Below are 12520 nucleotides of genomic sequence, written 5' to 3'. Positions count from 1 at the left end.
AAAAAGACAGTGGTGTTCTCATGCTTGGAATATTGTTTTCCTTTCCTTCCCTAGCCACAGTGCTGCTCTGGGTTTAACCCTGAGTTGTGCAGATTGGGTTCTGAAGCACCACTGAGGAGGAGCCTGGTTCTTTTGGTTTGAAAATGTCATTTATTTTGTTCTCTCCTGCTAAAAGTCCTGCTTGTATTACCCCAGCTACTGTAATGGAAAGAAGGGAACACACGGCAATATGTCTTTATCATCAGTGCCAGGAGCAGGGGATTGCTCAATCTGGGCATGTGGCTCCAGTAAAGTCAGACAGGTATCCACCCTGGCTTTACCCTGTGTTTTCTAATGTAAGAAACTGTATTTATGGGCTGTTTGGGGTCTCCTTCATGCTCAGAAATTATCCTGACCATCAGAAGAGTGGTGTCCTACAGGACAGTCTATAAACAATCATCTTTTTTACATTTAACTCCTCCAAGCAGTAAAATCTGGGGTGAGGATAAATATTGTAGTTTTTCCGCAGGAAGCCAAAGGATAGGATGCAGCATGTAGTGACTGACTGCATTCACTGTTGGCTTTCTGCTCCTGACATTTGGAGAATCCTGCAAAGGCAAGGGAAAGGAAGAACTGCCGAAGGAAAGGGAGAGATCCCACATTCCAGCTGCAGGCTGCTGCCCAAACTTGCAGAGTCTGGGATTACTGGGGAAGAAGCTGCCACCTGAACCCCTTCCACCTTCTCAGCACCAGGAGCCAGCCAGGTTTCCAGAGCTCTTCCACCACCTCCCAGGCTTTTCCCTGCCCTTCCCACCCCTACTGATCCCCTTCCCAGGCTCTCCTTTTCCCAGCCTAACCTTTCTAAGTGTCATCATCAGCCCCTCCTTCTTCTCCTCTCATCCAAAATCCCACTTGCCCAATTCCTCACAGAAACCTCCCACTGCCTGACCTCTCCCTGATTTTTGTCTCAGTCCCCTGAAAATGACAGTGGCAATGGTTTTTCCAAAAGGAAATTACTAGGCTCGTCCCACAAAACTGATTTTGCCCCCAATCTTGCCTGCAATGCTAATAAGCATTGAACGGAATCTGCTGGAACTAATATCCCATTTATAAAATCTGTTCTAAACCTGAACAAATAAATCCTATGTCTATGAAATTGTAAGATAGGAATGCTTGATTCACAACTCTCCTTGTTGTTAACGAATTGTTGTATTTGAAATATACTTTATAATGAGATGTTATATTTGAAATACAGCATTTGAGTGCTGATCACCTTTTCTTTTGGTGGAATGGAGTCCTCTGCCAGTGGGATTCCAGATTCTGACCCTGCTTTTGCAAACCTCAGCTCTCAGGAACAGGCCCACAACAGAATCATTTCCTGCTGGTGTTCAGTATAATTTAATATAAAGAGCACCCAAACAAATGTGAAATATTCATCATGTGTCACTCAGAGACTGAGTTTGCTGGAAGAGAAATGGAGTTCAGTCATTAAAATATACAACTTTGTTTCTGCAGCCATGAAATAAGACAACTGATCGATAAATATAATAATATATTAAAAATGGGGAGGGGGGGATGTGTTCTGGCATAATTATTTATTCTTGGAAAAAAGTGTCCTTTTTGCCCATCAACACACATCCCAGTAAAATCATCTCTATATGATCTTAGCAGCACTTTTCCTTTATCCAAGGAATACACTAATCACTGAAAAAATATTCATGATATTTCTATTTGCCCCTAGGGCCAAAATGCAAACCTTGATTTCTTCCTTCCGTTTTTTGTTTTGATGCTCTTTTGTTCTGTTTTGTTTCCATAAAGCAAAATAAATTCTGTTTATTGAAATATCATGTGATAAATCAGTCTTGATTTTGATGGCTCATTATCCAGTCAGTCCCCATATGAATAAACAGTGTCTTGGATGGGAAGTACATGGACAGAAAAGCAGGAGGTCCAGAGGAAATTTGGTATTGTGCAATTTTGAGCTCCAATGATGAGGTAGAACCATTTCCTGGTCTTCAAATACATAGAGCTACCATGAGGAACTCAGCCTTTTCCAGCTTTTTATTCCTTGTACAACCTTCTTCCCCATTCCTTAATTCTTATGGTAACATTTTCCAGCACTTGCTGTGCTAAATTCTGCTGAGCCGTTCAGGAATTTATTCCTGCAAGGCATGTGAGGGTTTTGTTTCCAAACAAATGAAGAATCCGAGATCCACATGGTGATTTGCCCAAAACAATACAAGGCTCAATGGTGGTTCCTACCCTCAGCCAACAGAACTTTAATATCTTAAATATTCTTTACATTTTATGTAGATTGGAGGTGGAACCAGGGGGTTTCACCAACAGCTGACAGCAGGTTTGCATTTCTAAGCAGGGTATTTTAATGGTATTGTTTGGGCACAGAGATGATTTCCTCTTTGAGATTTGTTTGTTTACATTTCTTTAAAGCTCCTCAGCTGTTTTGCCTGAATTACCAGAGAAACCCCTCTTTCCTTGCTTGCCTAACCCTGTTTTAACACAAGCTTCAGCAGCCCACACCGAAAGGCGACAGAAGACTCAAATGCGCTTTGTGAGGTGCAACTGCAGGTGCAGAAAGGTGGCAGAAAACCTGTTCAAATGTGCTTTTTGAGGTGTAACCCTTGTGCTGTTCCTCAGCCATCAGGTTTGGGCGGATGCCGCAGGCGGAGAAGGAGAAGCTCCTGGCAGAGATCTCCAGCGACATCGACCAGTTAAACCCCGAATCCGCCGACCTGCGGGCGCTGGCCAAGCACTTGTACGACTCCTACATCAAGTCCTTCCCTCTGACCAAAGCCAAGGCGAGGGCCATCCTGACAGGAAAGACGACAGACAAATCAGTCAGTTCCCTCTTCTCTTTGTTTCTTCCTTTCTTCTGTGTAAATGATTTACCAAGTTGACAACGCAGCTCTTGGAAAAAAAAAAACGACAAAACACCAAACCTAAAAAAAAACCCCACTTTGCTGTTGGCAGTTACATATTTCAAGCTGTGTTTGAAACACAGGAAATGTTTTTAGATAGAATAAGTAAACATTATTTGAAAAAACTCCAAGTTCACCTAATAAAATACTTGAAACCGGTACAAGAATTTGAAGGTCATCTTAACCTTTTTGTATTCTCTGATCCTCTCTTCCCGTTTTCCTTCTCCTTGCCCAGAGGTTATCTCCCACACTATCTGTTTAAGGTGTCTCTCTAGCTGTCTGGAATTGCCTGCTGTCCTATTCCAGCATCCCTACCACAGTGTGTTACCAGCACTGGCTGTTCCCTAAGGAATATTCCTTTTCCTAAGTGGCAAACGATTCCAGCCCCAGCAGAGCCACCAGGCTGAACTGTGATGCTCATTCTTATGATGCTCTGATGACTTCCTGCTTTTAACTGGGTCATCTCAGGTCAGATCAGTGCCCTGTGTTGGTGCAGTTGGAATTGTAGGAGGATGGACAGGAAGAAGTAAGGAATGGTGATAAGTGTGTTTGTGGGTTGCCTTGCAAACTTCACCTGCAATGCATCACAATCTTCTGTATCAGTGAGAGGAGGATAAATAATATCTGACCATTTCAGATATTTTGGTATTCAGATTCAGGTTTTAAATTTGGACAGTATTTTAATACCTAAAGAACAAAATAGTTTGCCAAAACCTACAACTCTTAGTTTGATGTTATTTTCTAGAATCATTGGCAGAAATTTTACTGTCAGGATTACAACGGAGACTGTATTTCATTTTCCTTAATAATTTCAAAGACAGCAAAGAACTTGGAGGTATTTCAGGCTCCAGAAAGGTATTTCTTCCTTTCCTTAAAGGCAATTAAAATAATAATTTCAGTGTTGTGCAGCAATTGGTTGTATCCCTTACATAAAAACTTTAGATGTGGTGGGCACTGACAATGTGGGTAACTTTTCAGCATGGAATATATAAAGTTTGAATCAGCACAGTTTATTTATTCTGCAGAAACTGATGTGCAACCTGGTCATGTCTGAAAGTTCCACCACTGCAATTCTCGCCCAGTAAATGTGTAATTACATCAATTACATTCTCCTTTTTTCTTGGAGGTTTTTAAACTTTGGCACATTAGAAACAGCAATAAACCAGTAGACAGAATCCAGCTTTTCAGTGCTGCCAACTTCCAAGTCTTTTTTGAAAATACCACTGAAAGAGTGACACTATTTAATGGTTACAACTTCCATGTTTTTATCAATGGATTTGGTGCTCGGGAGCATCAAACTGTTTACTATGGGCAGAGTTTAAACTTCTGTTGTTTTTTAGTTGCTGTATCATCTGAATTAATTTAAAACGTTTGGATATGCAAGTGAGTGTATCAAAACTAGAATGAGTAACTCATCATCTCCTGGGATATACACAGAGCCCATTTGACATGAGATTCCACTCACAAGTTCATCTGAATCTTTATATTAAAAAATCTTCAGCTGTTTTGAACTCTTCCTTGATTTCCATCTATCATCAGCAGGCCAGTGGTGTAATATAGGCTTTCTAAAGCACATGGGCATGGACATAATAACGACTTTTTGTTGTACTTGGTGCTCCCAGTAGAAAGAACAGAAAGAAATGACCTAATAGAACCAAAATATTCATTTTAAAAGCATCTTCTGTAGTCTTGTTGCTCCACTGTTCCACCTGTGTGCATATCCATGGGTGCAGACACATATTTAATGGTTTTGCTGCTGCCAAAATGTCATTACCTCTTGAGAAATTCCTTCTCCTCCTGCCTTTTCTCAGTGCACACCATTCCTTGAGCTCTCTGTTTTCCCAGCAGTTAAGGACAAAGCTGCCATTCCCTGCCCCCTTCCCAGCTGTGAGCTGGGTTTGGCCTCTGTGGGGTGACCAAACACTTCCCAGTGTCCATGTGCAGAACTCTGGGATGGGAGGAGGATGGGGATGAGCCTCTGTGGGCATTGCCCCCTTCAGAAGGCACCACCAGTAGCCACTTCCAGTTTAATTCTATAATTTAGCACTGATTAGATTTCAAAACTATTTTAATCAAATAGGAATAGAATTTTAGGAGTTTCCAGAAGCTGATTCTGTGGGAAAGGACTACTGACTATGGCTAGGAGGGCTTGGGTTATTTTTGAACCTGTTCTGCAACATGTAGTGAATATAAATCCATGAGATTGAGCACCCCTATAAGGCATTAGAAGTTGCAATCATAAATGACCTTATATTTTAAAAATTATTTCTATAGTCCAATTGTTGGACTATAATCCCTTGCATTTTAATTAATTAATTAAGTCTGTTAACAAACCTATTCATATCAGTAGGTATTTGCTCAGTGCAGCAGTGAACTATTTAATCATTAATCCTCTGAGGGAAAGATTCTTCAAATAAATTTGAGAAATCCTTACATAACCACTTCTTTAAACCCAGGAGCTTCTTTTGCATATTCTGGAACAGATTGTTTCCAGATCCTAATGGAAGTATTCTGGCACTACTTCTTCTAAGCTGCTTTCAAAATTGATTTATTCCAGTTGAGTTTATTTCACAGTCAAACTCATTCTTGTGTTCTGAATTGTGGTTTGTATCATGGTATTTGTTTTTTCTTTCCCAAAGACAAGTTGAGTGGGTTTAAATAGATCCTAACTTTGTTGTTTTTAAAGGAGTTAACAGCAAAAGGTTATGTTTATCAGATAATCAATGCCATAAAGTTGGTATTACTTGCAGTGTTTCCTAGGATAGAGCATGAAAGTAAATAAAGGAATCAAAATGTGAATATTCTCTGTCTTTCTACAAAAAAGAATGTTCCTGTACACTCATTAGATTCTCTTTTATAGAAGCCACTATAATTCAGTTAAAATAAGTGTAATTTTAACCTTTTGTTAAACATTCCAAACTTTGAATTCTGGAATTACAGAATGTTTTGTGAAACAAACAGCGAACAAGCAAAGGAAAAGGCATAACTCCTGGGTACTTTAAAATAGTGTTCCTTCCCCCCCTTACTCAGCCTTTCCGTAAATAATTTTAACATTGTGAGGATATTTGTTTTTATAGGTTTAGGACAATTTAACTATCTTGGGAACCCTTGATAGGTTCCTCAGAGATGTTTGAGGGGTTGCTGGTGAGTTCCACCCCCGTTTGGGTTTCTCAGGAGTCGAACGCTCTTGGAAAGGACATTTGGGAGTAAACGGACTTTTCCTTTTGTTTTTAGCCCTTTGTTATTTATGACATGAACTCTTTAATGATGGGAGAAGACCAGATCAAGTGCAAGCACGTGTCCCCCCTGCAGGAGGAGAACAAGGAGGTGGCCATCCGCATCTTCCAGCGCTGCCAGTTCCGCTCCGTGGAGGCCGTGCAGGAGATCACGGAATTCGCCAAGAACATTCCGGGCTTCGTGAATCTTGACCTGAACGACCAAGTAACTCTCCTGAAATACGGGGTCCACGAGATCATATATACTCTGCTGGCTTCTCTGATGAATAAAGATGGGGTTCTTATATCTGATGGACAAGGATTCATGACACGGGAGTTCCTGAAGAGCCTGAGAAAACCTTTTTGTGACTTTATGGAGCCCAAGTTTGAGTTTGCTGTGAAGTTCAATGCACTGGAATTAGATGACAGTGACCTGGCAATATTTATAGCTGTCATTATCCTAAGTGGAGGTAAGTGCTCTCTTATTTATGTGAGATTTTATAGGACAGAATTGACACTTTTATCTCCTGTGCAAACAGCCAAGTGCTCTGCACTGCAGGGTGGGAGTGAGTGCATTTACACAGAGGTTTTTTAGTCATTTTCAAATTTCTTTTTGTTGTTTGCCCTTTATTCAGTTTCAGACAGAAACTGAAAATGGAAATGACCCGCTATTAGTGATGGAGCTGGAAATGCCTGCTGAGTCATCAGCTCATTTAGGCTGAAAACAAAATCAGGGCTATCTCCTGGAAAACAGGAAGGGTGGAATTTCACTGGCAGGAGCTAAAATTCTGCTCGAGATTTTTTTAAACCTGCAATTAGGTTGTGTGGCTTGCTAATTGAACACAAATAGCTTTGACTCCAGAACAATTCCAAAGGACAGGGGGTATTGGGCTTACAGGGTTATGGTGCTTCCCATTGTTCTTTCATTCATGCAAGGTTTTGTTTGCCTTCTAAAAGGAGGGGGAAACACATTTCTCAGGAAAATGATGGTCCCCTAATGCCTGGGAAAACCAGGCATGGTGTGTCTGTTCAGATTCCCTCAGCTGCTCTGTTTGTGTTATCTTCATGCATCACTCTTTGAGCCAATCTGAAAGCCCAGGTATCACACTGCACACATCCAACACTCCACTGAAAAACCACCGAATTTCAGCTTTTCTGCAGACAGCCACTGTGTTCTCCCTTCTCCTGAGATGATGTCGCTGTTCGGTTTTGTGAATTAGTGACAGCTACCAGGATTTATTTCCCTTACACACCTTCAGACATAGATTCCAGGCACGTTGAAGCTCTGTTACTTTGGCCAACACTCCCAAGGCAGTGATGTTGCACAAATAAAATCTTGCCCTCCTGATTTGTGTGTATTTTGGCCCAACATGGAGCTGCACATATCCGTGGCAGGAATGTGCTGAATGCTCTGGATTCGGCTCCTCCGCAGAGCAACGCCGAGTATTTCGTTATTAAATCCCATTTCAGCAATCAAACACAACCACATGCTCTGGTTCTAAACACAGCCCTGCTGCTGGGAGGGCACTGGTAGGCAGAGCTGCATTTAAAATCACCTCCATTTCCTCCTGGCACCGTTTTCAATTCAGGAAAAATGGGGGATCACAATGTGGTTTGTCCCGCTAATTCCGCTTCCAACAAGAACTGCTCCCAGAAATTTCCTTGTGCAAACCTTGGGCACCATGATCCCTGAGGACTCTGCAGTAATTCAGGGAAGGAAAACACCTTGCTGGTATATTTTTGGTTGGCTTTGATGGGAGAGGAGAAATGGCACAAGCCTATCAGGGCACTGCACAAAACATGCCAATATTTTGCAGTTTTTAGTATAATGAAATGTGACAGATGAGAAAAAGGCCTCTCAAAATTCACTCCTAACTGCAAAAGGGGAACTTGCCCTCTGCAAAGCCCTGTCTTCAGCAGTGTTTGGTTTTCTCCAGAGGAAATAGGAATGATGTAACCAGTCTCACATTTTAGATTGCAGGAGGACAGTGATTCACATATAATAATTAACTGTGTTGAAGCCAATTTATCAGCATGTCTCTTTTTTTTCAAGAATAATTTGTAAACAGAGACCTGTAAAGAACTAACGAATTTGCATCAAGTAACTGTGTAGCAAAACTCTGAAGCAAATCTGTGGAGGGATATAAATCTGTGTAAATATAAATCAGTCCTTTCTAGGAAGATCATTTAATTGCTTGATAACAGAGATCTCGCTATCTTTTTTCAGAATTTTTTTTTTTCCAAAAAAGCATGATAGCTGCTTGAAAAAAATGAGTTTATGTTTTGAAAACAATTCAGCTTTGTTGCCAATTAGAGAAAGCTTTTATCATGGAATTTACAGCCAGATATGATATATAGTGAACTGGATGCGTTCTGTGGGACTAAAATATCTTATGTGATAGAAAACTGAATCCAATTTCTCAGCTGTCTCAGATGCTTCTGTAAGAGCTATACCCTTGCAAAATTGTATTTCTGCAAGAACTATTTGAATATAGCAGGGTGATTTCACTGAAAACAGGATTTCAAAACCAGAGTACCTCGAGGACTTGACTTGCTGCAGGAATCCTGCAATGCTCAAGTCCCTTCATGAAATCCTGTGTACAACTATCTTTAACAGAAAACCAGTCTGTGGAACCCAACAAGATCCCAGCCAGGGGATTCCAAGGAATGAATCTGTCATTACCTAGTGAAATGATGCTAATTCTGCTGGCTCCAGAGGGGCTGGCTCTTGTGCAGCTCTAGAGTGGTGGAGAAGGGAAAGGGAAGGATAATTCCAGCTGGAACACTACACGTAGGAAGCTTTTCATTGGGAAGTGTTTGGAATTTGCCACAAATCCTATAAAACTGTTCAGCCTTTTGATAACCAAACAGCTGCTTTTGCACGTTATCTAAAAAGGCAAAAAGCCCAAGTCACAGCCCCGAGAAGCTGACAAATTAACTGTAATAGCAACAGATGGAAAGTACTCCCACTCCCACAGTTGATTTTACTGTTCCTGAGCTGCTCAGTGCAGCCTCTCTCTTGTCTCAGAGGTTCCAAATGTTTCTCTGAACTCATTTCCGAAGAGCTGCTCTCACTGTTGGTGCTATAACACAACGTAAGTGGCAAACAAAGTCTTGTATTCCGAATTTAATGCTGGTGAGACGGAGAGACCGTGTGTGAGCGTAGGATATCACCTTGTTTGTACAACAGCAGTGCTTTTTGCCACCAACAGCAGCACCAACCTCTCATTGCAACATCCTCTAGCTGTGGTAGCCTTAAGAGACACACTTTGGTTAAATGAGATTTGGAAAGCTTTTTTTAGGAGATATTCTTCCTCTGTGCCGCTGAGGCACATCCTCAGTCAGTAGTGAGTGCTCTGTACATGTGACAAAGAACTTGAGGCATCTTTAAAAATATCACATCCACCTGAGCTGAACTCTGTCACAAGAAGGTTTAAGGAGAACAAGTTGGATGGCTCTGTTAGGGCAGGACAGATAATACCCCAAGTCTTGTTGGGACAATTCACATTTATGAACTGAGCAAACTCGCTCTAGCAGGTTGGTGTCAAACAAAGAAAAAGCTTAAAAGGGAATTTTGTACCATGTTTACATGCATGGACACAAAGCTCTGTGTGTTATCTTCTGCAGTGGTTGGATACAGGAAGGTTTGGATACAGGAATATTTGGATACAGCAGTGTTTGGGGCAGGGTGTCCCTGTAAAGATCCACACTCTGACAGTCCACGTGCAGTCAAATGGGTATTTAAACCCAAAGATGTTTCTAAAGTCACTTTTTCAGTTTTCTATGGGTTTTTTTACCCTAAATTTTAAGCCACAAGTCCCTGCTCCTGATTTAAACACCATATTCAATAATTTTGCTGCATTCTGAGGTCAGCAAAATTTGAAGTTTTATCGCTGACTGTTACCAACAAGTGATTCCTATTTCACTGCCACACAAATCCCGCACTTCGTTAGAACAAAGAAATGCTTTGCAATCAGAGCAAGAACTGCAGATCATCACTGGAGGCATTGAACCAAAATCCTGGTGACAACAATATATGTGACAGTCTCAGAAGACAAACCTCAAACTGCTGAGTCACATCTGCCTCAGCAGAAGGAAAAAGAAGCAGCACGTGTGTTCACTCAGCCAGATCTTTGCCTGTTTTTTCATGCTGAGATTGTAGAATGTGCATTTAAATGCAAAATGCACTTAGTCAAAGCTATTAAAATGTAAAGTCTTGCAACTTCATATGTGAGGAACAGGTAAAACATTGTAATTATTTTTAGGGACATGAAAGAGGCATCCAAATAAGTAAGTAAATAAACAAATATTCTTCCCTGAGACAGTATAGACTATCAATTTACACAAAGTGGTACTGCTGGCACTCAAAACTGGGGTTATTGGCCTTTCACAGTCACTGTGAACATCTTCTGACTTGGAACAATTTCCTGCAGAGTTTTCAAACCAATTGAAGCAGCCATAGGACAGTGAATGAAAACGTAAAGAAAACATGACTAAAGACCCATAGTAAACGAAAGGGAACCATGGTGCTCATAGTCCTCATGGGTGAAGGGCAGGCTGGAGATAGCAGAGGAAAAAGCTACACTTAAACAACAATCTGGTGTATCAGGGAGGATTAAAAGCAGCATCCAAATCCCTCTGAGTTCTCTCTGAGCTTATCATACCAACTCTTTGGCCCTGTGTCACCCATTTTCATTGTGTCCTAAGAGAGCCCTGCTACAGCTCCTTGGTTTTGTCCTTCACTTCCCTCACCAGTTCCCTTTGCAGTTTGCTCTGGCAGCTTTCCAGCAGCCCTTAGGTCTGCCAGCCCCCCAGAGGCTTCCCCCCCGGTGTCCCATACAGTTCCACACTCCCATTCCTGTGTTTTCTCGGTCCCTATTGCAATGGTTCTCGAGGCTCACTGTTCATCATTCCCCTTGCCCTTTTTTCTGCAAGGCACATCCCTCTGCAGCTCCTTGCTGCACTAAACACACCTTTTGGTGCAAAACCAAATTGGTCTGGAGCATGTATATTAAAGAGCTTTTTAGCAGCTTGAGATATACCATAATAGCTGGATGTTTAAGCTTTTGTCTCGTTATTTCCTTTTTTCCTGATTTAGATAAGTTTCTTGGAACAGAAACAGCATTTTCCTCTGCAAAAAGATTTTTACTGAGAAAGTATAGCAAACTGTCAACACCCAAAAAACACTGCCCATATCCTGAAGTTCTCATTCATGAAAAATCTCTCTTGCCTTCAATGGGAATTTTCCTTCCTCTTGAATTGGCTTATTTAAAAATAACATCTGATGATCTCTTTGGCTTTTGTCAGAGTCATCTTCTCTGCCTCTGGTTCCATTGGGTCATTAGAAAACCATCACAATGGGGTTTTCAAAGGGGTTTCAGAGTTTTAGCCCCTGCAGTCTCGCTGACCTTCAGTTGACCTCGGGCATCCGAATTCAGGGGGTTCCTGATAAGTTCCAGACCCAGTGGAGTTTCCTCCTGGACTCTGAAGCACAACATTTGAATGGGGATTCACTCCTGAAAAACTCACACCCCAAAAAATTCCCACCACAGAGGAGCAGGGACCAAATGGAGATGAATCTCAGAGGAAATCTCAAGGCCACGTCTTTGTGCTTTCTGGCTTTTTCTATCCCTGCACACTGAGTCATGCCCAGCTAGCTCAGAGTTCAGCTGCAACACGCAAGGAAAACTTAAAGCTATCGCAACCCCAAAGCTTTAGCAGCTTTGAAGGGCTGAAATCTGGGAAGTGTCAGAAAGATGTCAGCTCGATTCTGCAGCACAGGCAATGCATTCAGGTAATCGAAAAATAAATACTTAACATTTATCAAAAATTCTTTAAGTAGCTGAAAAAAATTGCTCGGCAATATTGCCAAAGGAAATGAATAAAAAGGAACCTTCTGTTACGTTTACTCCCAGACTTTCTGAACCAGATTTTATGGGGTTATCCATTGAATGGGATAAATGAGTGATCTCTGCAAGACAAGCACACTGGCAAACAAATATCCAGGTTCATATTCAAAATTACCATTATTCCTATCTCTGAAAAGCTCTGCCCAGACCTCACCTCTTGGGGAATGGAGTATCCTTTCCTGATCAGTGACCTTTGTTTTCATGGCTTGTGTGTACTCACTTGTTTTCCTGCCAGCTTTGCCTTTTAGTTTACACTGCAATTTTTCCCCCGTGAAGTAAAACCCTGATGTATTTATAAAGAGCTTTGTTTTCTCTCAGCCTTTTTTCCAGTGTGCAGCACGAGTCCAGCTGAGTTAGTAGAACTCTATGCACAGAAAGGTTACCAAGATCACAGGAAATAACAGCTTATTTTTTCAGTTTTTAATAGAGATCAACCTCTTGTCCTTGCTGAAATGGAATTATTGCCTTAGGGAAGTCATTT

At 41.4% G+C, this 12520-nt stretch overlaps 1 protein-coding gene across 1 annotated transcript in view; it reads left to right on the top strand.

Moving 5' to 3' along the window:
• Positions 1-12520, top strand: part of PPARG (peroxisome proliferator activated receptor gamma) — a gene marked incomplete at its 3' end in the record, with an annotated part of 50630 nt that overhangs the window by 36743 nt on the left and 1367 nt on the right. The window contains exons 5-6 of the mRNA XM_082288545.1: positions 2635-2834; positions 6150-6600. Coding sequence (XP_082144671.1) covers positions 2635-2834; positions 6150-6600 — 651 coding nt within the window. The remainder of the gene's footprint in view (positions 1-2634; positions 2835-6149; positions 6601-12520) is intronic.

This window comes from Coloeus monedula (genome assembly GCF_965178545.1).
Source record: "Coloeus monedula genome assembly, chromosome: 11".
Classification (NCBI taxonomy): domain Eukaryota; kingdom Metazoa; phylum Chordata; class Aves; order Passeriformes; family Corvidae; genus Coloeus; species Coloeus monedula.
This window is presented reverse-complemented; position numbering and strand designations above follow the sequence as displayed.